The sequence below is a fragment of the Pan paniscus genome, chromosome X (genome assembly GCF_029289425.2).
Source record: "Pan paniscus chromosome X, NHGRI_mPanPan1-v2.0_pri, whole genome shotgun sequence".
Classification (NCBI taxonomy): Eukaryota; Metazoa; Chordata; class Mammalia; order Primates; family Hominidae; genus Pan; species Pan paniscus.
In genome coordinates this window covers 114,445,040-114,471,766 of record NC_073272.2, presented here as the reverse complement: position 1 = coordinate 114,471,766, position 26,727 = coordinate 114,445,040, and the positions used below count along the sequence as shown (strand labels likewise).

The 26,727-nt window shown below is 36.7% G+C and overlaps 1 protein-coding gene across 6 annotated transcripts in view; it reads left to right on the top strand.

The window, feature by feature from the left end:
* Window positions 1-25,756, top strand: part of IL13RA2 (interleukin 13 receptor subunit alpha 2) — a 53,700-nt gene extending 27,944 nt beyond the window's left edge. For 3 of the 6 annotated variants that reach the window (XM_063601957.1, XM_063601955.1, XM_063601956.1), the window contains 11 exons: window positions 9,771-9,898; window positions 12,048-12,193; window positions 12,443-12,569; window positions 13,928-14,079; window positions 15,174-15,327; window positions 15,859-15,979; window positions 18,912-19,096; window positions 20,072-20,217; window positions 21,664-21,808; window positions 24,424-24,542; window positions 25,632-25,756. In XM_063601957.1, the coding sequence (XP_063458027.1) occupies window positions 12,476-12,569; window positions 13,928-14,079; window positions 15,174-15,327; window positions 15,859-15,979; window positions 18,912-19,096; window positions 20,072-20,217; window positions 21,664-21,808; window positions 24,424-24,542; window positions 25,632-25,658 (1,143 nt within the window). In that variant the 5' untranslated portion in view covers window positions 9,771-9,898; window positions 12,048-12,193; window positions 12,443-12,475 and the 3' untranslated portion in view covers window positions 25,659-25,756. Of the gene's footprint in view, window positions 1-8,214; window positions 8,389-9,770; window positions 9,899-10,755; window positions 10,849-12,047; window positions 12,194-12,442; window positions 12,570-13,927; window positions 14,080-15,173; window positions 15,328-15,858; window positions 15,980-18,911; window positions 19,097-20,071; window positions 20,218-21,663; window positions 21,809-24,423; window positions 24,543-25,631 lie in introns of those variants that run through there. The other 3 variants (XM_063601959.1, XM_063601958.1, XM_008971118.5) reach the window with 3 other exon arrangements.
* The last annotated feature ends 971 nt before the right edge of the window (window positions 25,757-26,727 follow it).

Sequence of the window (26,727 nt, the reverse complement as noted above, 5' to 3'; positions counted from 1 at the left end):
AATTCATTTCTATGAAGGGCAATCAGTCTGCTGCAAAACAATAAAGCTCTGCCTACAGGCAACTGAACAGTGACTTTTTTTTTTTAAGTCATAAGCACTTTTAAAAAGTAAGCTTACAAAGTTGCAAGTTTAATCTACAAGTGACATAATGGAAAATATTATTCTGAAGCCAAAAAACGAATGAAAAATGTACTGTGAAGAGAGGATGCCCCAGTATTTTAAAAATAAGGACAGCCAGTGATGCAAAAATATATTAATTTCAACTAATGGAAAAGAGGAACATCAGTAGGAGAGAGGAAAAGAGGGAAAAAAGAAAAAAAGAAAAGTAGAAAGAAGAAAAAAAGAGGAGAGGGCCAGGAGAGAGGAGGGCATGAGGAAGAAGCAGATGGCAAGAGCCTGAAATGATGAACTAGCTGCCCTCCATGTTCTGCATTCCAAATAGCCTGCTTAGCTAAGCCAGAATAAACAGAATTTTGCCTAGAGATATGCACTTACTAAAACTCTTTGGGAATATGCACAGCTATATTGTTTGATCCCTTAGTTTCAAAGTTTTCAAAATACAATAAAGTCTATGTGTTCCTATTCTGCATTTTGAAATTAGGACTAGAACCAGAATTTCTGCCATTCCTTTGATTCAGATCTTTGGTCTGAATCATATAAGCCAAAGACTAACAACCACAATTTTAAACTGCCTTACAAAAATATATAACAGTAAGGTTTTTTTGTTTCTGATGAGTTTTGCTGCAGAAAACAAATTTAGAAGAAAACAAATGAAACCTCAGATTGCACACAGAAAGTAGAAATGTTCTATAGTCTGGAGAAAGGGCAGGTTTTAAAAAAATAATATTGTATTAGAAATGCCAGAAGTTGGAGATAGCTTCGCAAAACTTTATTTTTTGAGATGGAGTCTCACCCTGTCACCCAGGTTGGAGTGCAATGGCGGGATTTTGGCTCACTGCAACTTCTGCCTCCCGGGTTCAAGTGATTCTCCTGCCTCAGCCTCCTGAGCACTTGGGATTACAGGCGCATGCCACCACACCCAGATAATTTTTTTGTATCTTTAGTAGAGACGGGGTTTCACCACGTTGGCCAGGTTGGTCTCAAACTCCTGACGTCGTGATCTGCCCGCCTTGGCCTCCCAAAGTGCTGGGATTAGAGGCATGAGCCACCTTGCCAGGCCGCAAAACTATTTTAGCAGATGGAAAGTATTTGTTAATGTAATCATTGGTGAAACTAAACTTTGGTAGTTTCTAAATGCCTCAGAAAAAATGCTCTGCCTTAGTATGGTACCTTTTGGTAAGTACTCTGACCTGTATCCATAAAATAAGAACAGCATCATTGCTAAATATGTGTGACAAGAATCTAAGGAAGGGCAGGATTAAGCCTTCATGTGTGATGTTCCCCATCCATGTTTTAAAGAGGGAAGAAAAGAGATTTCCTCCCAGCTATAGCTCCTTATGTTCCTTCATTGCAAACCTCTCAAAGGAGTTATTGTGAGGTTTGGAAGCCTGCAAACCTGAGTGGCCCCAACCTGGGAGACATTTTCATAGACATGATAATGGACTGGACTAATTAGAGTCATGTGTCATTTAATGACGGGGATAATTTCTGACAAATGTGTCATTAGGCCATTTCATCATTGTGTGAACACCCTAGAGCGTACTTACACAAACCTACATGGTGTAGCCTACTACACACCTAGGCTATATGGTATAGCCTATTGCTCCTAGGCTATAAACCTGTACAGCATATGACTGTACTGAATACTTTAGGTAATTATAACACAACGCTAAGTATTTGTGTATCTATATCTAAAAATAGAAAAAATACAGTAAAAATTATGGTATAAAAGATTAAAAAAATGGTATCCCTGTATTGGGCACTTGACATGAATGGAAGTTGCAGGACTGGAAGTTGCTGTGGGTGAGTCAGTGAGTGAGTGGTGAGTGAATGTGAAGGCCTAGGACATTACTGTACACTCCTGTAGACTTTAGAAACACAGTCCACTTAGGCTACATTGCATTTATAAAAAATAAAGTAATTGCACTAGGACATTATGATGGCTGCAATGTCACTACATGATAAGAATTTTTCAGCTCACCTATAATCTTAGGGGACCATTGTTGTATATGTTGTTGCTTGTTGACCAAAACATCATTATGCAGTGCATGACTGTATTAATGACTGAATGGGACTGAGTGTGCCAGTATCTTTTGATTTATATGATCATTTTGATGTAAAGAATCTGTGTTTGTAAAAGGGGAGGTGGACTGTGTTTTTGTGATTTATAAGATATATGTAGATTTGGTTTTTGGCTAGTTTCCAGGCACATAGCTCCTAAAACTCCTGGAATCTTTTAAGTGGTAAATGTCTTTTTGTATGTTAGTGAGATTACTGTTGGCTGGGGGCTCCTGGATAGTTTCAGGATGGGGGCTGGTTGCCAGGGGAACCAACCACATGATCTCCTCACCTTCAATCTCCTCACCACCCTCATCCAGGGAAGGGAGAGGGGCTGAATGTTGAGTTGATCACCGATGACCAATGATGTAATCAATTATACCTAAATAATGAAGTCTCCATAAAAACCCAGAAGGACTGGGTTTGGGGAGCTTCTGGAGAGCTAAACATGTGGAGATACCTGGAGAAGGCATGGAAGCTCTGTGCCCTCTCATGTTTTGCTAATGCATCTCTTCCATCTGGCTGTTCATTTGTATCCTTTGTAATACCGTTTACAATAAATGGGTAAAAGTAAGTAAAGTGTTTCCCTGAGTTGTGAGCTATCCTAGCAAATTAATCATACCCAGAAGTCAGAAACACAAGTCAAAACCCAGGGCTTGCTATTGGCATCTGAAATGGGGGCAGTCTTGAGGGACTAAACTCTTAACTTGAGGGATCTGATGCTATCTCCTCGTAGATAGCCTTAGAATTGTCTTGAATTAGTGGAGAAGTGATTGGTTGTTGGTGAAGGAGAAATCTCCATACGTTTTGGTGACCAGAGATGAAGAATTTGTTGTATTGCCTGCATGAGAATAGAACAAACATTGTTTTTTTCCTATCCCTAATAGTTATCTACACTCACTGTGTCCAAATTTACCCTTCCATTCTTTCTTGAACTCATTTTAATCTGGGTTTTTCCCCCAACATGCCACTGACTGAATTCCCTTAGCAATATTACCAGTGATTTCCACCTTGCTTAAACCATTAGCCCATTCTCAGGCCTCATTTTACTCCACCTATCAGCAGCTTTTGACATTGTCTATCACTTTATCCTTGAAACATTTTCCCCACTTGATTTTCCTTTCACTTCTGTGGCCTCTCTTTTGTCTCCTTTGTTGGTAGCCCCTCAAAATCTATTTAGCCTTTTATATATCGAAGGTCCCAGTCACTGGCCCTCTTTTCTTTATCTCATCTACACTCTACCTTAGGTGACGTCAATCAATCACATGGCTCTAAATGCTGTCTATATCCTGATGATTCCCAAATTTATATTTACAGCTCTGGTCTTTCCCCCTATCTCCAGAGTTGAATATCCAACTGCCTACTCATCTCCCCTTGGATATTAGTTAGTCAGCTCAAACTTAACCATCCAAAATTGAACTCTTGACCATCATGCCTAGGCCCCATAAACAATTATCCAGATGGCCATGCCAAAATAAAGCCATCATCTTCTGATACTCCACACTCAATCCACCAGTAAATTCTATCAGCACGGCTATCAACTTGGTCCAAGTCACCAACATCTCTAGCCCGGGTCATTGCTTCTACCTTTCCATTGCATACAATAGCCCTTTAAAATGTAATCTACATCATGTTGAGGTGGGAGAGTTCCCTGGCCCCTTCGCAGAACCTGTGACAGGAGGATATGGCTCTCTGGCAACAGGGGGATGTGGGAGGGGGAGCATGCAGAGGGGCAGGTGCAGGTGCCAGGGTGAGTGCTTTGGGCTCTGGACCCATGGCAGTATCTTGGGGTGGGTGTCTGTGACTCTTGAAGCCCAAGTGGGCATGTGTTACAGTGCACTCTTTTAGCCTTGTCATCTGTGGATGGCTTAAGTGTTGAACAGTTCAGTGGACTTGCCTTTTTGCAAGGGCAGAGGGCCAGTGTGACAGCTTTCTGTATCTTGAGCTCTTGTCTAGCATCCAGGAAAAATCAGGTCACACACGAACTTGAAGGATGAATGCGGGGGTCTTATTGAGTGGTGGAGGTGTCTCTCTGTGGGATGGATGTGGAATTGGAAGGGGGGTGGAGTGAGAGGATCATCTTCCCCTGGTGTTTGGCCATTCAGCAGCTGAACTCCTCTTTGATTGTCTCCAGCCAAACTCCTCTCGGCATTCAGACGCTCCTTCTCTTCTCTCTGCTGTGCCTTTCTGCCATTCTTCCATGCTTCTGTTTGTCCCCTCATGGAGGCTAGGGTTTGGGGTTTATACGTGTACAGGATAAGGGGGCATGGTGGGCAAAAAGGCAACATTTTGGATGTGAAAACAGGAATGCCTATTCCCATTTAGGGCCATGGGTTTCCAGGCTTGAGGGTGGGGCCTTTGTCTGGGAAATGCCCTCTTCTACCCAGTATTTCCCTGTCTCCTGTCCATATCAAAGTCACTGCTCACAACTGTCCTGTTGCTTCCCATTTTACTAAAAATAAATAGCAAATTCATCACCATGGCCTACCCTCTCCTATATTTGTGAGATCATCTAACTTTTTCTGTTCCCTATCCTGCTGGTCTTCCTATTCCTGAAACTACTATTTCAGTGAATGTGCTATTCCTTCTACCTGAAACATTCTTTCCCTGTATCTTTACCTGGTTTATTCCCTACATCACTGAAGTCCTTGATGCTACTTTCTCAGAGAGGCATTCCCTGACTACCCTTACCTAAAATGAATCTCCCATTATTCTTTCATGTTATCCTGCTTTATTTTTCTTTATACATCTTGTGGTTATCTGATGTTTATTGTCTGTCTCCCACACCAGAAACGAGGGTAGCTACTTTGTCTTGTTCACTGCTGTATCCCCAGTACCTATAACAGTGCCTAGCATGTAGTAGACTTCCTGAAATAATTGAATAGTTAATATGTAATAGAAATATTAATATTTAATTGTTTATAACATTCTTTTCTATAACTAATAGTCCTATATATAATATAATACCACATTTCCATGTGTTTACAGTCTATAAATAACATACTGGTAGATTACCTGGAAGGAATATAAAAATTGCTATTGTACATTTTGTATTCTATTTTTACTGAGTATTGAGTGGGTAGAGTATATCCTATTATTTACTTTTAAAGGGGTCACATGACATGAATGTTTTGGGTATTCCCTGCCTGTTTGCAAACAAGTATTTGGGAGCATCTGGGAGTACAGAGAACAGTGTTGAACAAAAGAGATTGTTTCCCTAGTTCCAGAGCAGTAGTGCCTTTCAAGGCAGTGCATTGCTCTTCAGTTATGACTTCATTGGAGTAGAATATAAGGTATATTTAGTAAGAACTATTTGACCTGTTCAAGAAATATTTACTAATTGATGACCTGGGGGATTTTATTTAAAGGGTTGCAAAAAAAAAAAATTTTAGTGGGTTGTTTTCAAAAAGCATGTTGGTGGTTTGTTGGATAGAATTATAAACTAATAAAGCTGTGATCTCAGTTTGGGGACAAATTCTGAAATTTATAAACTGCTTCATGAATTAACACTGTAAACCTAGATGTTGCTATGGTAGCTCCAAACTGAATTGTCTAGCTTTGACAGTGTTGCAGGAAACTTGTTAGCCACATGAACTCAATATGTCATACAGGAAAAGCATCTAAAAAAACATTATGGGGCCTGGCGCTATGGCTCAGGCCTGTAATCCCAGCCCTTTGGTAGGCCGAGACAGGAGGATAACTTGAGCCCAGGAGTTTGAGACCAGCCTAGGCAATATAATGAGACCCCTGTCTCTACAAAATAAATATGAAAATAATTCTGGCCTAGAATAACTACCCATGGTTTTATAAGAACTGTAGATTTATTGAACATATTTTATAAATATCAAATAATGTTAGTATGTAATCTTATCAGGGATGCAAATATAATCATGATATATAGAGCTAGATGTTAAAGTGATATTTGTTAAAAATAAGTCCTACATGTATTTCAATTCCATACAATGATTTTCATAATTCAGCATCTTCCTAAGTTCCTTGTGTATATGTATAGGACATGACTGACACCGCTTTACTACTGGCAAACATGATGTATCTGTGTGATTCAAAGCCCTTTTGTGTTTCATAGTACAAAGTCATCTTCAGCATTCTTTATAAGCTACTCCACTGCAGGACATGTTATTTACTAGTTATTACCTAAATTAGATTTGATTCACCACCAGGTCATAGGCTGATTGTACTATCATTGAGCCATGTATTAATCTCAGTGTGTTATCAGGCCTCAAAACCTGGCAGGTTCCAGAGATTCTGTTTATGGTGCTGAGTCATGACTATACTCCAGAAGCTATGAACAGGCATTTATACATGTTGGATGGCCTTCCTGAAATAAGATTAGCTATCCAGGAAGCCAGTGCTCTTGAGTCACATCCTGAAACCACGGATGGATACATGGCAGATTAACCATTGAAATAGAGAATTATAGCCTAGGGATAACTTGTGTGAGAGAAAATTGCCTTTCACAGAGTGAGATTACTTGAAAGAGAGTATTATATTGTAAAAGGAGTGTGACCTTTAGAATCAGATATTGGCATCTTTTATTGCTTAAATTGTATAACCTTGAGAAACCTGAGCCCCAAATGCCTCATTTGTAATATTGGAATAATAATAATAGTAGTCAGCAAAGTTTGTAAGGCTTAAGTGAGCTAATCCATATAAGCATCTGGCACGGAGCTTGACACCTAGTAAAGGTAAAATAAACTATAATCTCTATTATTATTATTATTATTGTTATCATTGTTTTCCGAGGTCACCTGGCAAAGCTGGTGAGAGAGCCCAAATCTCCTAGTCAATGCCTTCTCATGTAAGACTATATCAATTTATCATTTCATTTGCAAATGACATTTAAGTCTGCAATCACACATTTCCATTTTTCTCTCCTCAGTTTCTATTTCTCGATTTTTCAATTTTCTTTCTCCTCAAGCCCCATTCTAAAAGCTTTGGCCAGTATTTTTAGATAGCTTAAACAATGTGAATAGAAAGTATCAAATTTTATAATTGATTTTTTTTATGCAAAGGCAACAGAAATGACATGCCTATAGTTTTTATGTGTTTTTTTTAAAGAAATCATTTTAGTGACATTGCAAAAATTCCATTTATCATTTTCTAATAAATAATTGTCTTTGCAAATTGGTCACTGCCTTTACAATAAAATAAAACAAAAAACATATGGTCATTTTGGATACTGTAGAAGAATCTTTTTTTTCCTTTGTCAACATAGAGAAAGAACATTTCTAAAAAACCATGTTATGTATTATTAGCCTAGCAATGCTTTTCTGTCTCTTCCTTCTTTTTCCTATCCTTTCTGTATAGATTGTATCAGCTGTGGGGCACTGTGCTAGTCATATCACTTCTCTAAGCCCCAGTTTTACTGTTTGTAAATATGCGGTACAAACCTTATACACTTACAGACCTGTTAAAAAATCAACAAATTCTTTACAAACTACAAAAAGCTAAAAAAATGAAAGAAATTACTGTTATTATGGCAAAGATCAGTAAAGGCAGCATATTGGATCAACAAGGGTGGTAGAAATTGGAAATTAATAATAAGTGTCTAATTATCTACTATGAACAAGTTTATTTTGCTGAATTAATAAAGGCAAATGTGTAGGATGTGGCAAGTTATTTTCAAGTGTTGCTTAGTGGCAGTGTCCTCAGAAGCAAACCCCTCTCAAGTATATAGAGCAATTTACTATTCTCCTAGCACTTTCACATACATTATCTTATTTAATCTTCAAGACACCCCTGCCAGGCTTGTATCATTACCTCCATTTTATAGATACAAATTGAGATATAATTTACCTCTTATCACAGTGGTTGAGGCAGGAGCGAAATCCAGATTGATACTTACACCGTTGTGTCTTTTATTATAAAAAGCTCCTAGGCTATGTATCTGTTACTTTATCCAAAGAATAGTTGGTCCTGCCAGCTTTTACAGCACCTTGGTATAATTCCAAATTTGCTTTAGATGGCTTTTGGCCCCACCCATAACTTCCCCATCTTGTGGCTTGTAGAATCTGTGTCCTGGCCCTGTGACTGTTTCAGGAATACCTAACTAATATTTTCTACGTGCTTGATTATTAGGCAGGAAAGTATTAGAGATTCTAATTAATGTCTCTAAAGTAGAGAGGAGAACAAAAGAGGACCTGTGATAACTGCTTACGTTAATCTATTTCTTGAGAAACCATATGATTGGTAAGTACCTGGAATTTCTCCAATAATGCAAAGATTGCAGCCAGCTGTTAAAGTGAGAGTATTATGTTGCATGACTTTGAAGCGGTGGAGAAGCAAGGCCGAGGAGAGGCAATCACTTTAGGTTTGCCATTCCAAAGGAGATTCTCAGTGAGAAACTATCCCAATAGTGTTGTGTAAAACTGAGTGGGTAGAAATAGAAAGCTCCCCTCCACATTGATCTTAGGCATGGAAAATACCTAGTGTAGTGATTACCATCAAGGGCTCTGGTACTAGATTGTCTAGATTTAAATCCAAGTTTCAACATTTATGGTGTGTGACTTGAGGGAAGCCATTTGACTTCTGTATGTCATAGTTTCTGGTCTTTAAAAAGTTAATCTCATAGAGTAGAGAGTAGAATAGAAGTTACCAGAGGCTGGGGAGGGAATAAGGGAGCCGGGATGGGGAGAGGTTGGTGAATGGGTACAATGTTACAGTTAGATAAGAGGAATATATTCTGATTTCTATTGCACAGTAAGGTGAGTATAGCTAACAATAATGAATTGTATTTTTCAAAAGCTAGAAGAAAGGAATTTGAATGTTTTTACCACAAAGAACTGATAAATGTTTGAGGTGATGTATATGCTAATTACCGTGATTTGATCATTACACAACGTTATCCATGTATCAAAACATTACACTGTACCCCACAAATATGTACAATCATTATGTATCAATTAAAAATTAAAGTTAAAAAGAAAATTTAAACAAATAACATAGAACTAAAAATAGTATATATGTCCAAGTCTGATTGTGAGGATTATATGAGATAATGCATATAAATTGCATAGCACAGGGCAGTGCCTGAGATGTTGAATAAATACTAGAAGGTACTATTACTATGACAGATACTATGACTGTTGCCACTTTCACTTTGTGTCTTCTGCAAGATTTAGCTGGGATAGTATCTGGCAAAAAACTTCCAAAGATGCTCAATAAATATTTATTGAATTATTACTCTGTCAGAAATGTCATAATGATAAAACTGTGTGGTGGGCTGGATGGTTTGGGTGGTGACAGTAGGTAGAGGAAGGTTGGGAGTTAGGAAGAGGCTTCTAGTAAAATAGGTGCAGGATAGATTCATTATGATAAGAACATTTATTTGCTAGTTAGTGGAAAGGGTTCAGGAGATATGATTTTCAATCCCAGCTCTGCCACCAGTAAGTTGTGTACACTTGGCTTACTTACCTTCCTCTCTGGCTGTTATTTCCTTATTTTTAAAAATGAGGAGCTAAGACCAGATGAGTGGTTATGAACTGTGGTCTGGGGGTCTGAAATATAGAAAAACAACTTTTTCAAATCTAATATGTCTGCATTTGCTTTTCTAATCATCCCTTTGTCTTCAGGTCCCCCTGGTCCTTGTGAAAAACTCCGGTGTTCCTGGTAACCACATAGTGTATAAAGCCCCTCATTGCACTAGTGACAATCCTGTAACCCAGAAGCAAAGGAGAGAATTGTCTTTGTGTTCATTTGGGTAAGAAAGTCTTGGTTGGGCCCTAGGTGTAATTCAGCAACTCCTTTTGTGGGTTTATTCATAAGTGATGCTAGAAGCTAGTTATCCCATTTTCCACCTTTGCTTGGGTATATTGATCGGTCTGATCCATGAAATGCTATTTGATAGCCTGAGTCAGATTTCACAGCCTATAAATGGAATAGAAGCAAGTGATTTTAAACTCTTTACTTAGCATTTATGCTGTACATGACACAATGCTACGAAATTTTAAAGGACAGATCGATAGGGGAGAGAGAATTTTGTTAGAATCTCTCTGAGAGCATTGTAAGGGCAGCCTGATTGCCCTTAGTCCTTAAAGGTAATATGGAAGGTTTTCTCTTTGTCAGACCTATTGCCCTGATCCCAGTAGTAACCAGTGTGTTCATCTTAATCTCTGAGGGTAGCTCTGTGGAAGATCCATAACCTTCTGTTAGCCAAATCTACCTAGTACTTACAGATGCGTTAGCGGGCAGCCATTGGCTGGCAAGTAGAGAGAGAGGAATTGGGGAGAAAGAGAGATTTGTTGGGCCTCAGTGAGAGAAATGACATTCCCTCCTGATTTTATGAGGCGCAGAATTTTTAAAATAACATGGTGTTGATTCAGCTTGGTTTGCTAATTAAAGGAAGATTTAAACACTGGGGTTCCAGAGGAAAAGCGTTCATAATCCTGAGTCACGCCTGTGGGACCCAGCAGAATGGGGTGGAAGTGCACAGGACTGGGCATCATGAGATCTCTGTTCTACTTCCAGCTTTGTTACTAATTTGCTGTGTAATCTTGGGTGGGGCAAGTCTGAGTTTTACTGCCCAATTTATAAAAGAGAATTTGACTAGCATTGTCTGTAATATACATACTGGTTCTAAAAATTTGATCCTAAGATTCTATAAAGTAGCCATTGAAGCTTACCAAAGTTACAATATTACAGATGGATCAGGTAGGGGAAAGAGGGTGGGGTGGAAGAGAGGGTCTGTCCTATTGAATTAATCTATGCACAAGAAAAGAAGGGCAGTCCCTTCTTTTCTTTTGAGTGACTTTTAATCCTTTACTTTATGTGAAATTGTTGGTTCCAGAATATAGATTCGAAGAGAAGTGTATGGAATTGGGAGTAGTAGTTTTTCCTGAAAAGCAAAGTATTTTTAATTGAGTAGCTATTTGAAGGCATGAATCCTTTAAATTTTGATCATATCCCTCAAGAACCAATATCCAAGAACAGAAAGATGACTAAATTGTATTCTATGGCAATGAAATGCTGTTTTAGTTTAAGAAAGAGATGAAAAGTTCAGATTTGCCCTTTAGAAAGGTCACTCTTGCTGTATATGGTGTGGAAAATGGATCAGAGGCAGGAAAGACTGAATAAGGAGATCCCTGCTAAGATCCTCCATTTAGGAAGTGGTAGTGGTAATGGAGAGATTAGATGGGAGAGGAGTTGAGGAAGACTCCCAGGTTTCTGGTTTGGGCAACTGGAAGGATGGCGATGCCATTTACTAATAAAGGAAACACAGGAAAAAGTGGAACAATAATGAGAGTAGATGGAAATAAAAAATTTTAATTAAAAAAAGTAATTAAAAGAAAAAAGGAGCAAAGAAGAAAGTCAATCGTCCAGCAGGGGGCGAAAGAGCTAAATAAACACTTTTTTTAAACTAAAAAAAGAAATATTTATGAGGAAACAGAGCAAAGTTTTGAACTCTCTGAGGCTTCGGTTTAGGTTCTGAGCTTTCTCAGTGGTCAAATAACTTTCTATTTTATTTTATTTAATTTATTTATTTAGAGACAGTCTCGCTCTATTGCCCAGGCTGGAGTGCAATGGTGGGATCTTGGCTCACTACAATCTCCGCCTCCCGGGTTCAAGCCATTCTCCTGCCTCGGCCTTCCGACTAGCTGGGATTACAGGCGCCCGCCACCATGCCTGGCTAACTGTGTATTTTTAGTAGAGAAAGGATTTCACCATGTTGGCCAGGCTGTCTCAAACTCCTGACTTCAGGTGATCCACCCGCCTCAGCCTCCGCAAGTGCTGGGATTACAGGCATGAGCCACCATGCCCGGCCGAAATAACTTTCAAATACTTTTTTCTTTTTCTTTTTTCTTTTTTTCCCCTCAGAAAAGAGTATTTGACTGTGTTTTATGTGTTGCTAGGGGAGACGGTTGCTATGGAGATGGATGATATCATAACTCCATTGTGAACCAGTAAGAACACTCTCGTGAGTCTAACGGTCTTCCGGATGAAGGCTATTTGAAGTCGCCATAACCTGGTCAGGAGAAGTGTGCCTGTCGGCGGGGAGGTGAGGAGCTACAAGGGTTTTTGCTTTGCTTTGTTTTTATTCTTGTAAGCAGGATGAGACTAGAATCCTTTCTTTCCAATTATATTGGTTCCTAACTTGATTATTTCTGTTTCCATGGTCTGAGGTGGACACAGTTTTCCCAGTTCTTGGTAGAAAGCACACAGAGAGCTTTCCAAAGTATTTTTAATCACGTTTAGTTTGATTATTTGATGTAAGATAAAGTTAAAATGTTATATTTTTCCTTCATAGAGAGGCAATATCAAGGTTTTAAATCTTGGAGAAATGGCTTTCGTTTGCTTGGCTATCGGATGCTTATATACCTTTCTGATAAGCACAACAGTTGGCTGTACTTCATCTTCAGACACCGAGATAAAAGGTAAATGGATTTTAATGGAATAGTTTTTAAATTAGGAAAAGTAAAATTATTTGGATTTTAATGGAAAATTAACTGTCTTTTTGACCTGCCTTGTGGAAGTGCATAACTAGCTAGTAGATGAATTGTTATTGAAACTATTTCAGGAAGTTCATGAACAAAAGCTATGTTCTTACTAGTCACTTTCTTGTATAAGGTAACTGATGTTGACACACATTTTGTGCGATAAATGCCAAATTAAAAACACTCTCCATACCTTTTTGTATAGTCTTTTTTAACAGACTAAGTATCTGAAACCTCATTGCCTGGTACTAAACTAACTGGAACAGTTCCTTAATTACTATCCTTAGCTACTATCCTTAGCTTTTATGACAATTAGATACATTAAAAAGGTACAGAAAGTTAACGTAAAATTTAAAAATAATTAGAATTATTTAATTTTTCAATTATATTATTTTATTATATTATTTAATATAATGTTAATGTTTTATTAATTAATTAAAATTATTTATAGTATATTATTATATTATATATTATATTATAATTAATATAATTAAATACATATATTTATATTATATTGATTTGTTAGTTATTATTTGTTATTATTTGTTGTTCTTATTTGTTATTGTTATTGTTAGACAGATTTTTGTAATAAAATGTTCCCATCTTAGACCAAATTCTGGCGTACATGACCACAGAGATAAAGCCACATTGAATTTTTTGCTTCTCTAAAAATTAATACCTAGTGAGGCAAAGTCACATTTTGCATATGTGATTTCTCAAAGAAGGAACAACTATATAGCAGTAATCTAGATTTTTTAACAGCCTTACTGAGATATAATTTACACAAAACTAACTCTTTATACAAAACTATACTCTTTAAAACTATACATGTATAGTAAAACTCTTTACTATACGTTGGTTTTTAGTATATTCACAAAGTTGTGCAACAATCACCACTATCAAAGTCCAGAATAGTTGCATCACCCATAAAACAGCCCCTAAACCCATTAAGCAGTCACCCTGCATTGTTTCTCCCTCCAGCCCCTACCAACCACGAATCTACTTTCTCTCTCTATGAATTTGTCTATTTTGAAATTTCATAGAAATGGAACTATGTCAATATGTGGTCTTTTGTGTCTGGCTTCTTTCAGTTAGTATAATGTTCTCAAGGTTCATCCATGTTGTAGCATGAATCAGTACTTCATGTCTTTTTATGGCTGAATAATATTTGATTGTATGCATGTAGCACATTTTGTTTATCTGTTAATCAATTGGTGGACATTTGGAAGCCATCTAGATTTAGCAATATTTGTCATAAAATACAGAAAAAATAAAAGTGTTTTATTGATTTATTTCAGTTAACCCTCCTCAGGATTTTGAGATAGTGGATCCCGGATACTTAGGTTATCTCTATTTGCAATGGCAACCCCCACTGTCTCTGGATCATTTTAAGGAATGCACAGTGGAATATGAACTAAAATACCGAAACATTGGTAGTGAAACATGGAAGGTAAGTAAAGCATGCATTTGCCGTATCTGAGTGATCATCAGGTGTTACTTTGTGATTCCTGACTTTAGTGTCCGCTCCAATTCCCATATCTCAATAGTTCTAATTAGGATATAAAAAGCTTCCACACCCGCTTCTGTCTCCTATGCATCCTGCTATATCTGTTTTCACCCCATCCAGTGTTAAGATTGCCATTGGAAAACAAGAAAAAAAACAAAAACAAAAACAAAAAACTCGGTCTCATGCAATATGAACTTGAAGAGCAGCACTTCACTAGAAGAGCATTTCACTGTATTTTACAATTGCTTATGTTCTTGGATGTGGGCCTTATACATGCTACTGACCTGTGACCTTTTCTACTGTAGGAGACAAGGCTTATTTATCTTTGTACCCTTCCCACAGAGGGTCGCAGGATTATGGTTCGTTGTATATATTGTAGTAAGAGCTCAATGAAAATGTTTTGAATTATTAACTACTTATATACTCAACAAGCATGTATATTCAAAGATTTCTGTTGTAGATGACATTCTGTTACCTCTCTAATTCAGCTAGGTAGTTTCAAGAGACAATTCAAATTGAGCATTTATTGATCAACTTTGTGCTGGGCACTCTACTAGGTATCAGGAATATATGAATAAATAATAAATGATTTTTGTCCTCCAGAAGCTCATGATTTGTCTGTATTTCTCTAGTTACTTCCAGGGTTTTAGTTTATGTATTTCTTGAAGGTTTCATATTATATTTTGAAATGTGGCATGATTTGCCAAGTAATGTGCCTATGGTATATGAAAATTATCTATTTGATTCCAAGCAGATATAGCTCAAGTTTCTGCCATAAAGTTTTTTTTCCCTTCCAAAAGTTTTTGTTTTTATTTGGAATTAGATGTTAAGATTCAAATGATCTCATAAAATGATATGACATACAGAGGTGAGCTCTGCTGGAAATGTATCTGTGGCATTGTATCAAATAGTCTCTAGGATTGTCTTAGATATTGGGAACTCTCCAGGGTATTAGTGATTTATTAGTCTTATTAACATAGCTCACTATACCATGGAGGTTTCTAAGCTTGACTTTGTCTCATCTTTTTGTCAAACAGACCATCGTTACTAAGAATCTACATTACAAAGATGGGTTTGATCTTAACAAGGGCATTGAAGCGAAGATACACACGCTTTTACCATGGCAATGCACAAATGGATCAGAAGTTCAAAGTTCCTGGGCAGAAACTACTTATTGGATATCACCACAAGGTTAAAACAAAGCTCTCTTTTCATATTTAATACTATCAGAACAATTCATTTGGGAATAAGTCCCTTAATCTTATGTACCAGGCTGTAGGCACAATAGATCCTGTGACAGTGTGGCACAAAATAGAATCTTTCTTGTAGTTGGTGATTAGCCTTTTAAAATTCTTTAAATCAGCAAATACCTTTGGCAAAACCTGTATATTATTTTATTGATTTAGTTCCCAGTTTTGGGGTCATATTAGTAAACATTCATGAGTATTTGCTCATCTGCTCAGAGCATCCTAGAATAATCAATTTACTACTTTTGCATATGCTTATACTAATATGAGTAAATGAGCCCTCAAATGTTTTTTGGTTTTGCATGTCCCTCTTATCGTGAAGTGATTCCCAGTAACTTCCTTTTGAAATAATCCTGTTATGTTGATTGCAAAATAAAATGGAGAGGTCATAGGAAATGAAGTAAAATTGAGAAATGATTTCACAAATGATTCATCACCAAGCCTTTCAAACATTCACAATTGATTTGTTCCTTAGGAATTCCAGAATCTAAAGTTCAGGATATGGATTGCGTATATTACAACTGGCAATATTTACTCTGTTCTTGGAAACCTGGCATAGGTGTACTTCTTGATACCAATTACAACTTGTTTTACTGGTAAGTATTTTTATAATTAGAATTCCATATTAAAAAATGTCTACTCAAGTTAGTCGATAGTATGAGTAAACTATATTTTCACTAAGTTAAATTCATTATACTTGTCAGAGTTGTATTTATGATGATAATTGTTTACAATCATTTGAGGTTTTCAATGGGTGTAAGTGGTTTTAGGATGTAGATACTGGAAGGTATTCTATGGGTGATATAAGGAATGCAATAATTGTTTCTGTACTGGGTTAATTTTGTATCCTTTAGATAGATGAAGTTAGAACTTAAACAATTTTGACATATTTTATATTCTTGTTTTTTTAAAAAATCAGTTATCTATTAAACTGAATTTTTTTCTGACTCCCTCCTTTGTTAACTGTCACTGAAGCTTTTAAACTTGGACATTGTGACTCATGTATCTTCTTAATTTCTTAATTGTTTTAGGGTAACATGATCACCATGTTCTGATGCTCCTTTGCAAGGTTGCACATCTGTTAAGTACCTACCATCTCTACTGTAAGAGCTCTACTTTAGGCTTCCCTCATTCCACACCTGGATGATTGCCATTGCTTCCCAAATGATGGTCGCTCTGCTCCCAATCTCTCCCAGTCTCTCCCCTTTTTATTCATTCTGCACACTGTAGCAAGCTTTATCTTCCTATATTGCCATTTTCATATACCACTCTCTTGTTCAAAAACCTCCTGTGTCTACTCATTGCCCCAGGATAAAATCTAGGCTGCCATACTGTCTACTATTACCAATGTGAATGCTCCACTCAATTTAGATCCATCTCTACATTTTTTTCTCACCCGTGTTATTGCCTTTTATACCTTTGTTTGCATTACCTTCTGGAATGCCCTCTGGCTCTATCTTTCTTTCACCAATTTTTATCCATCTTTTTCAAGGCTCATCTGCTCCCCAGTTTCATTAACCTTTAACTGATCATGTCAGCTTCTGTTTTGTTTTTCTTGAGCTATTACTTTGTTTGTTTGTTTGTTTGTTTGTTTGAGACAAGAGTCTCCCTCTGTCACACAGGCTGGAGTGCAGTGGTGCCATCTCGGCTCACTGCAGCCTCCACCTCCTGGGTTCAAGCGATTCTCATGCCTCAGCCTCCCGAGCAGCTGGGATTATGGGCGTGTGCCACCACACCTGGCTAACTTTTGCATTTTTAGTAGAGATGGGGTTTCACAATGTTGTCCAGGCTGGTCTCAAGCTCCTTACCTCAAGTGATCTGCCCACCTCAGCCTCCGAAAGCGCTGAGATTACAGGCGTGAGCCACTGCGCCTGGCCTTGAACTATCTTTTTTATAGCCTATAATTATTTATTGTCCAGATGGCATTTAAATTTTTTCTCATATATGTGTGCTTTGTCTCCTGTTAAATTTTTAAGGGATTGATGGGCATGAATTGTTTATTATATTTCTCTTGCCTACCTCCAAAGTACTATACCCGTAGTAGATTACCACTAAATATTTATTACATAGCTGAAACAAGTGATAGCACTGATAAACTGATAGGTAATTATCCAAACATATGCATTTACTAAATAATGGACAAATCAAGAGAGGACTAAGCATTACTATTGGTGAGTTCTAGTTCCAAATTATCATGGCATCTTTCTTTAGAAAATAATAATAGATAAATGATAAGCTATAAACTATTAACAATCCTGAGATCTGGGTTCTAATCCCTGCTCTAGCATCATTTAACTTGGCGGCCTTGGGCAAGTAATTTTTTCTTTTAGAATTTTTGTTTCCTCATCTGGAATTGGATAGGTAAATTTCAAAGATCTAAATTATTTGTTCATTAATTCAACAAATATTAAGCATCTTTTAAATGCCAGGCAGTGTTCTAGATAAAAAGGACAAAGGCATGAATAAGAGAAAGTCTCTGCCCTCCTGTACATTGTGGTTCATATTTGATATAATTTGATCCTCATCTTAGTGAAATAGGGAGGAATAAACATTAACATTTTAGAGATTGGAAAATAAAGCCTTCCCTGCTGGCATCAAGTAAGTCTGTATGGAGTTAAGCCTGGAACTGAAGTCTCCCAAACTCTAATCAAGTGAACTAACCAAGAGACAACAATTTTGCAAACTCTCCCTAAAGTAAATAGTTGGCATAAGGTTAATTTAGTAGAGTCCAGATATGTGTACCGGCACCTTATCAGCTGCTACATTGGCCTCTTTTCAACAGGGATTTGACTGCTTTTACAGATAATGTCATGGTTTGCATTGCAAGCTATTCTTTAGGAAAATAGCAAGCATTTGTTGCTTTCGAATTTAGTAGGGAATCACTCCTAGTTCCTTTTAGCTTTATTACTGGAATAAGGTTAACTTAAAATGATATGGTAACATTTCTCATTTAATAGATGAGAAAATTAAATATTTACTTGCCAAACAACTCCTTCTTTTTCCTTTTGCCCTCCTACAGTTGGCTTTTCTGAGGTTTATCTCTTGATGTGTATTGTATACTCCAGATTTTCATTCATTTTATTAAACATAATATTTTCTAAGTCTGCTTTAAAATTTGCTTTCTTTTAAAATAACTTCCCCAGTAAAATAACTTAAAAGGCAATATCATGCAGGATTATTTGTACAAATCACAGGTTTTCTTACTAGGAATCTTATTCTTTGATTCACAAACCTTGTTGATGAATCAATATAACCTAAGTACACAAGTAAGAATCCTTGTCTTTGAGATTTTGCGAGGACTCCCAACAAATTGTAAGCTCCATGAAATCGGGGACTATGTCTGCTTTCCCTACTGTTTTTTCCCTAGTGCTTATCATAGTGCCTGACATATAGTAGGTGCTTAATAAATATTGTACATTATTAAATGATTTTTAAACTGACATGGTATCCTAATATAATTGAAAATGAAGCGCCTTGATACTGGAAGAGATTGTTATTTAAACAATTCTCACAACACTCATTTTACAGGTATGAGGGCTTGGATCATGCAGTACAGTGTGTTGATTACATCAAGGCTGATGGACAAAATATAGGATGCAGATTTCCCTATTTGGAGGCATCAGACTATAAAGATTTCTATATTTGTGTTAATGGATCATCAGAGAACAAGCCTATCAGATCCAGTTATTTCACTTTTCAGCTTCAAAATATAGGTGATGTAAACCAACAAACAACTTCAAATTCATTGTTTCTAGTTTAGGCCATTTACAACCACTTGAGAGGGTGAGAGAGAGAAAAAGGGAAGGAAGGAGAGAGAGACATAGACAGAGAGAGAGACAGAGACCTATGGAAATGCAAAGACAGAAAAATGAGTCAGCAGAGTGTATGAGGTGGCACTTGTTAAATATTTAAGGATGAAAGGTAAGAAATTGAATAAAGGTTAAAGTATCATTTTCATTTAGAACTCACAATTTTATTTTCCATCTTCAGTTTGTCTGCTATACAGTACTTTTGTCTAGTGTTAGTGATGGATTAATTATGAAGATACTTCTTCCCAGGCCTCAATAGACAAATGGCTGGATATTTATTGAGTCTATATTTTCAGTTCTAATGGTTATGAGAGTGATGGGTTCTAGAGTCTGCCAGACCTGGGTTTAAATCTTAGATCTACCATTTTTCTAGTCGTGTGACTTTGGGCAAGTTATTCTGTTTCAATTTCCTTAGTAGTAACATGAGGATAATAGAGGACCACCTGATAGGTTTATTGTGAGGCATGAATGAGATTATTATGTAACATCCTTGGTACTTACAGTGTCTGAAATAGCATAAGCACTAAATAGGGTTATCTATTTGTAAAAGTAGTAGTATTATTGATTGTGGTTGTTATTTCTAATGCTACAAAATGGAAAATGGTTGTAATGATTTGGGTCTTCGAACTTTTCTCTTGGACTTATATATTTGTCAGTGGGTGACTTGTCAAAAATGAGTTTCCAAAATAACCAAGTTTGTTAATAAACTCATCTTGGTTGGCAAGCAACTTTGATTTTAATACATATCATAGGGAATATTACTGAGCCACTTGGTTTATCCCTGGAGGTTTCTGTTACCAGATGTCCCTAGCTTTGGATAAAGGCTACTGCTAAACTTCAACAATCTCCGTGTTGAAATGGTTCTCTTTTGCTTTTCAGTTAAACCTTTGCCGCCAGTCTATCTTACTTTTACTCGGGAGAGTTCATGTGAAATTAAGCTGAAATGGAGCATACCTTTGGGACCTATTCCAGCAAGGTGTTTTGATTATGAAATTGAGATCAGAGAAGATGATACTACCTTGGTGGTATGAATATTGCATTTACTTGGGAAAATCATAACTACAGCCTTTTAAATAAAATAGCAAATGTGAGAACCAAAATCAGTTGCATCCACGTGAGGGACAGAACATGACATATATCTTAGTTCAATTTCCAGAAAGCCAAATAAGCTAATGGACAAAAGTATAATGAATGATACCAATTTTAAAATTACATAGGACCTTAGAGATTATCTAGTCACTTGTTTTCAATTTTGTGTCAATAAATTAAAGTTGGTGAAGGCTTAAGATGGATTGTGGAGAGGCCTCAAGTAAAAGCAAAACAAAATTAATTAAAAAAACCCACAAAGAGCACTTATTGAGGAACAACCATCAGGTCAAAATTACAGTATGGCAGGCTTACAAGAGAATCGCTTGTACCAGGCAAGAAGGGCTGCCTGGGGAATTAGGCAATGGTTGCAAGACTAATTACTGCCACCAGCACCAACAATGTGGTGATGCCTTTAATCACACATTGTTATATATTATTTTTCCTTATTAGTTTCCAGTTTAGAGAGTGGTAGAGAGAAGTTAGTGAGTCAGTAGTTTTAATTCATTTGTTTCATATACAGATAAGAAAACTGGTTGTTGAATTGATGTATAGATCCCAGGTATGTAAATTCACTTACAATCAAATTATGCAGCTAGAACTAGATATCAGATCTGGTTCCCAGTCCACTTAAGTCTACACTACATTATGTTGATTCCTAAGATAAGTTATGCCAAAGGAAAAGCTATTATATTGAATGAGAAAAATTCTTCAGCTCTTTGAAATGCAAAATTGAAATAATCGCTTCAGTGATTTTTTTACTCTGAGATCACCCAGCCTTGAGATAGTCTCATAACTGTAGCAATAGTTTCATACCAAGCCATGAGCACTGTTATACAGGTTTTGTTTCCTTATTCTTATTCCAAGCCCTGAGCATTGTTATGTAGGTTTTCCTTATTCTTATTAACAATCAGAATAAGGAAATAAGCATAAGGAAAAAAGAAAAAGCTATATATTAATATGTGAACTCTATAGTTTCCATAGTAATAACATTCACATGCTGGCTCTGTCTTTTGGTAACTGAGTGTATGTAGCATCTTCCAGTTCATAGAATCTGGGAAATTTGACACTAGTCCACATACTGGGTGTTATAAACACCAAGGCTACCTAGGAATTTTGCTGTCTCACACATGCTGTCCTTCACTGTAAGTGATCCATTATCACTGTAGAAATAAAATTTAGATAAAGAAGGGAAGAAACAATGATTTTAAAACCCCCACTATACAGAGAGCTAATTACTGCTGGGATTATGCATTTCCAGTCTTTTGATGCATAGATTGCATAGATTTTATGTAATAAAACCCACTTTGAAAGGGACAGATATGGAATCTGTCTAGTTGCAACTAGATCAAATAATGGCATCTGATTTTGTCCTTGGCTTTCAGACTGCTACAGTTGAAAATGAAACATACACCTTGAAAACAACAAATGAAACCCGACAATTATGCTTTGTAGTAAGAAGCAAAGTGAATATTTATTGCTCAGATGACGGAATTTGGAGTGAGTGGAGTGATAAACAATGCTGGGAAGGTATGAGCTAAAAGGACAGTAACTAAATAATGAGCTCTTTGCTAGCAAAATTAATTTTCTTTTGGTGTATTTTGTTATTACAGAAGTGAAGGACTTTCCCATATAGTCTATGAACAGAGAGAATAAGTTAGCGAGCACTTCAATTGAATAAAGATTTATTAAAAGTCTAATATTCATTCAGTTAGGACTAGGAATATTGTTATACTTCTATTATCAAAATTCTTGTTTTTCTGTCAATATAGATAATATGCTCATTCTTTTGAGGGATTGGCAGGAACTTATTTTAATCAATATTTTCATATGCTTTCAGTATTCAAGAGAACAGAAATCTTAAAGCAAGTATAGATCAGCATACATTTGTTTCTGGGTGTCTAATACTATTCAAAAGGAATATTTTTCTAATTAAAAGGTCATGAATAGTAAAATACATATTCATTCCATTCACTTCTAACACTGATTTAAAGTGATTTGTGATAAAGTCATTTAAATTACATAGCAATATAAACTAAAAAGCCTAAAGAATGAGGTAAAATGTGATTGTGCTTCACAATGTATTAGCTTTAAGAGTAGAAATTACTAATAAATGTTCAAAATTGAAGGAAATCAACTCAGCATTGCTCTTTCAGGTACATAGATATAGATGCAGCTCTAAATAAATATACTGATGCTGATACAGACAGATACTGCCATATCTATCAATCATTCATCTCCTTTCATGTTGTTCTACTATAGTGGAATCTCTATTATCTCCCTATGAATATAGTGGTATCATTGATCCCTTTCATTCCTCAAATATTTATTAAGCACCTACTATGTATCAGACTCTTTTCAAGCATTACAGATATGGCAGTAAAGAAATCTCTACCCTCAGTGAACTTATATTTTATTTCCAATTGGGTAGAGATAGGCAATAAACGAGAAGCCTAATAGATTATATAATCACTAAGGATTATGGAGAAAAAATAGCAAGACAGTGGAAAACTCAACCAAGAGCTATATGGAATCAGAAAGAAGACTTACTAGTTTTATATTTTTCATTTTTGTTACTGTTTTAAAAAATCAGGAAACTCTAAAGTTATGTCCTGAACTATATCTTGTCATTAGTCAATGCATTGTATAAAGTGGTTATGGTGAGTTTTTAGCCATATCCTCAAAAAAATATTCTTTTCTGTATCTTACATGCAATCTTATCAGTGATAGTGATGCCTAAGATTTCTCTTGCTTTGAGGGAAATCTTTTCCTTTTTTTGATACAGAGTCTTGCTCTATCACCCAGGCTGGAGTGCAGTGGCATGATGTTGGCTCTCTGTCACCTCTGCCTCCTGGGTTCAAGTGATTCTCGTGCCTCAGCCTCCTGAGTAGCTGGGATTACGGGCATGCACCACCACGCCTGGCTAATTTCTGTATTTTTAGTAGAGACAGAGTTTCACCGTGTCGGCTAGGCTGGTCTTGAACTCCTGGCCTCAAGTGATCCGTCCACCTCGGTCTCACAAAGTGTTGAGATTACAGGCATGAGCCACTGTGCCCGGCCCTCTTCATAGAATCTTAATGACTTTGAAATTAGAAACAAGGAATTTCTTGAGTTGCATGTGGTCTCAGTTCTTTAGGACATTTCTTATTGGATGTTTCAAGTTATAGAAAAATAGGACAATAATATTTTTGGAAATAAAAGTGTGTCCTCTTCAGGATTGACTCTGTATGGGGAAAGCCAGTAGAACTTCAGCAAAGGAGCTTCCTGCCTTCCCACTGTTAATTTTGCATGACAGATAACTTACATCAGTAATTTCTCTGGATTATATTCTTGTAAATCTTCTCTGAACACGTGAATTTGACTGATAATTTTCTAATAGAAAACAAGATCGTGAGGAAATAGGACAAAGAAAAAGGTGGGATCAAGGGAGCTTTATAGATGTGTGGCTAAGATTCAAGATCTTTTATATTACTCCAAAACAAGTGAGAGGTACTAGTTTAGGGAGACCAAACTTTGTCTGCTTTTTAAGTTTGCCTAGTGATTGCTCATTTCTTGCTATGCAGAAGAACCATTAAAACTCCATCCCTAAACTAACAAAGCAAAATCAAAAAGAAAAGAAAAACCTTATCCCTCCCTTTGGTCTTTAAAATATGAGACAACTTTAAAAAGGTAACCTTAAAAGATGATTTCCATTACTCACACAAGAATTTTTATTGAAGGATACCTCTTGCTCTGTACAGTATCCTATGATCTAAGTACACGTTTGACTTACTGAGAGTTAAGAGACAGACACACAGGACATGTTTGTTTAATCACTTGGCTAATATTTTGTCATTTTTAAATGGAGAATTCACAAGGTCAAATATAAACAAACTCATATCAGGAAATAAGAATTGTGTTTGGGGAAGTTATTTTTCTAAGCGAAATTAAGACATGTCACAGTTCAGTAAAGTACTTTTCTATATAAAAATTTCACAAATGAAAGGAACGCTATACTCAGACACAATTGTGGTATTTATGCACTGGCAAATATGACAGGGGTTTCCAAGCTCAACTCAGTTCTGAAGTATTTATAAAATAATTCAGTTTCAAAAATAGTGGCAAATGTCTAACACTTCCCCTTTCCATGTGATTTTTAATCCTAGGTGAAGACCTATTGAAGAAAACTTTGCTACGTTTCTGGGTACCATTTGGTTTCATCTTAATATTAGTTATATTTGTAACCGGTCTGCTTTTGCGTAAGCCAAACACCTACCCAAAAATGGTAAGATGTGTAACATTATGATGTTTAGCCTGAGATAGGAGATTTTTAAAATGTTCTGCACTTAGAACTGATGGAGATACATTTTATAATTTTGCTTGTTCGCTGTGGGTGTACAATTGATTCCGTATGGATTATGATGTTATCTTCAGAAAATACAGCAATTTTTAAAAATTAAGCTTACAAGACTTCATTTTGAGGTGGATTTACTTTTGTCGAAATCAAACTTTAAACATGAAATACTATTTGGCCCTAGATTAGAGAATGGTATACGGAAAGAGTTACAAGAGAAAAGCAGGATTGGGAGAAACAGAAGAGTGAATTAAAATCATCATAGACTGAAACACATATTACCAGTGTGCCACAGGCACAAGAACACATGCAAATGATAAAGCGTGGTGCCTGCCTTTGGAACACACACTCAAGTTAAGGGAGACAGGATCCATACAAAAAAATATAACGTTTGAGATGATTTTAGATGATTGCCATTTGAGTCGTGCAGATAATGCTATAGAATTTCAGAAAACAATAGGACCACTCTGGGTTGGGGGGCTTTAAGGAGGAGTTGTAACCTGGAGAAAAATATCTTTTTGGGACAGGGTCTCATTCTGTCACTCAGGCTGGAGAGGAGTGGTGCAATCATGGTTCACTGCAGCCTTGGTATCTAGGGCTCAAGCAATCCTCCTGCCTCAGCCTCCTGGGTAGCTGGGACTACAGGCAGGCACCAACATAGCGGGACTCCATCTCTATAAAAAATTTAAACATTAGCCAGACACAATGGCTAATGTTTAGATTTTTTATAGAGATGGAGTCCCACTATGTTGCCCAGGCTGGTCTCAAACTCCTGGGCTCAAGCAATTCCTCCCACTTTGGCCTCCCAAAGTGCTGGGATTACAGGTGCCAGCAACTGTGCCCAGCTGAGAAAAGATATCTCAATGCCACATCTTTTCAAGATAGAGAGAAAAGTGAATGTGTATAGAATGCTTCACTTTGTTTGCTGAATGCTCTTGTGCTTATTCTCTGAGTTGTTAATCTTCAGTGAAATAGTTTGTGTTATTAGAGATGATTTGTTAATAACAGAGTTCTTTCTAGATTCCAGAATTTTTCTGTGATACATGAAGACTTTCCATATCAAGAGACATGGTATTGACTCAACAGTTTCCAGTCATGGCCAAATGTTCAATATGAGTCTCAATAAACTGAATTTTTCTTGCGAATGTTGAATATGTCTTATTTTTAAATATTGTTGTATTTAAATAGGCTTTTGAGTACTCAAAGCCTCAGCTAGTAGTACATTTTCTGGATTCTATTAACAGTTTCTTTTCTCATAAATTCATAGTGAGAGTGCTGCACGTAGTTCTCCAATCAAGGTATGAGTCAGGTTTTATATTTATGATGTATTAATAAAACAATGTGACTTCACAGATTGCACTAAGCCACAGAGATATTGTCAGATCTTGGAAAATGAGATTCTAGTTTTTGTTGTTGTTTGTTTTAAACTGCACTTGGGATGAAAGTATACAGTATGAATAAAACTGTTTGGCTTTAGGCTGGGCGCGGTGGCTCATGCCTGTAATCCCAGCACTTTGGGAGGCCAAGGCAGGTGGATCACCTGAGGTCAGGAGATCGAGACCAGCCTGGCTAACATGGTGAAACCCCATTTCTACTAAAAATACAAAAAATTAGCCAGGCATGGTGGCGCGTACCTGTAATCCCAGCTACACAGAAGACTGAGGCAGGAGAATCGCTTGAACCTGGGAGGCGGAGGTTGCAATGAGCCGAGATCATGCCATTGCATTCCAGCTTAGGCAACAAGAGTGAAACTCTGTCTCAAAAAAAAAATCGTTTTGCTTTAAAAGTAACCTGTGAAAAGTATTAGGAAGAAAGAATTTTAAATACACTCATAGTCCTAAGTATATTCTTTGCATTTCATGAAGAAAAATGTGTGAAGAATGCAGTGCTTAAAAAGCTAAAAGTAGTAAGATGATTAGGAATCATATTTGAAAAAATTGGAAGTCACAAACTACACAGTAAAACTTGAGAGTTTCCCTATACTTTCTGATGGTGTGTGTTTTTGGTTCACGGACCAAAAGGCACAAACCTCTGGAATTAGTAAGAAGCTTTCTAAAAGGACAATCAACCTTCAGGGTATGTCACAACCTAGGTGTCGATAATTCCTTTAAAACTT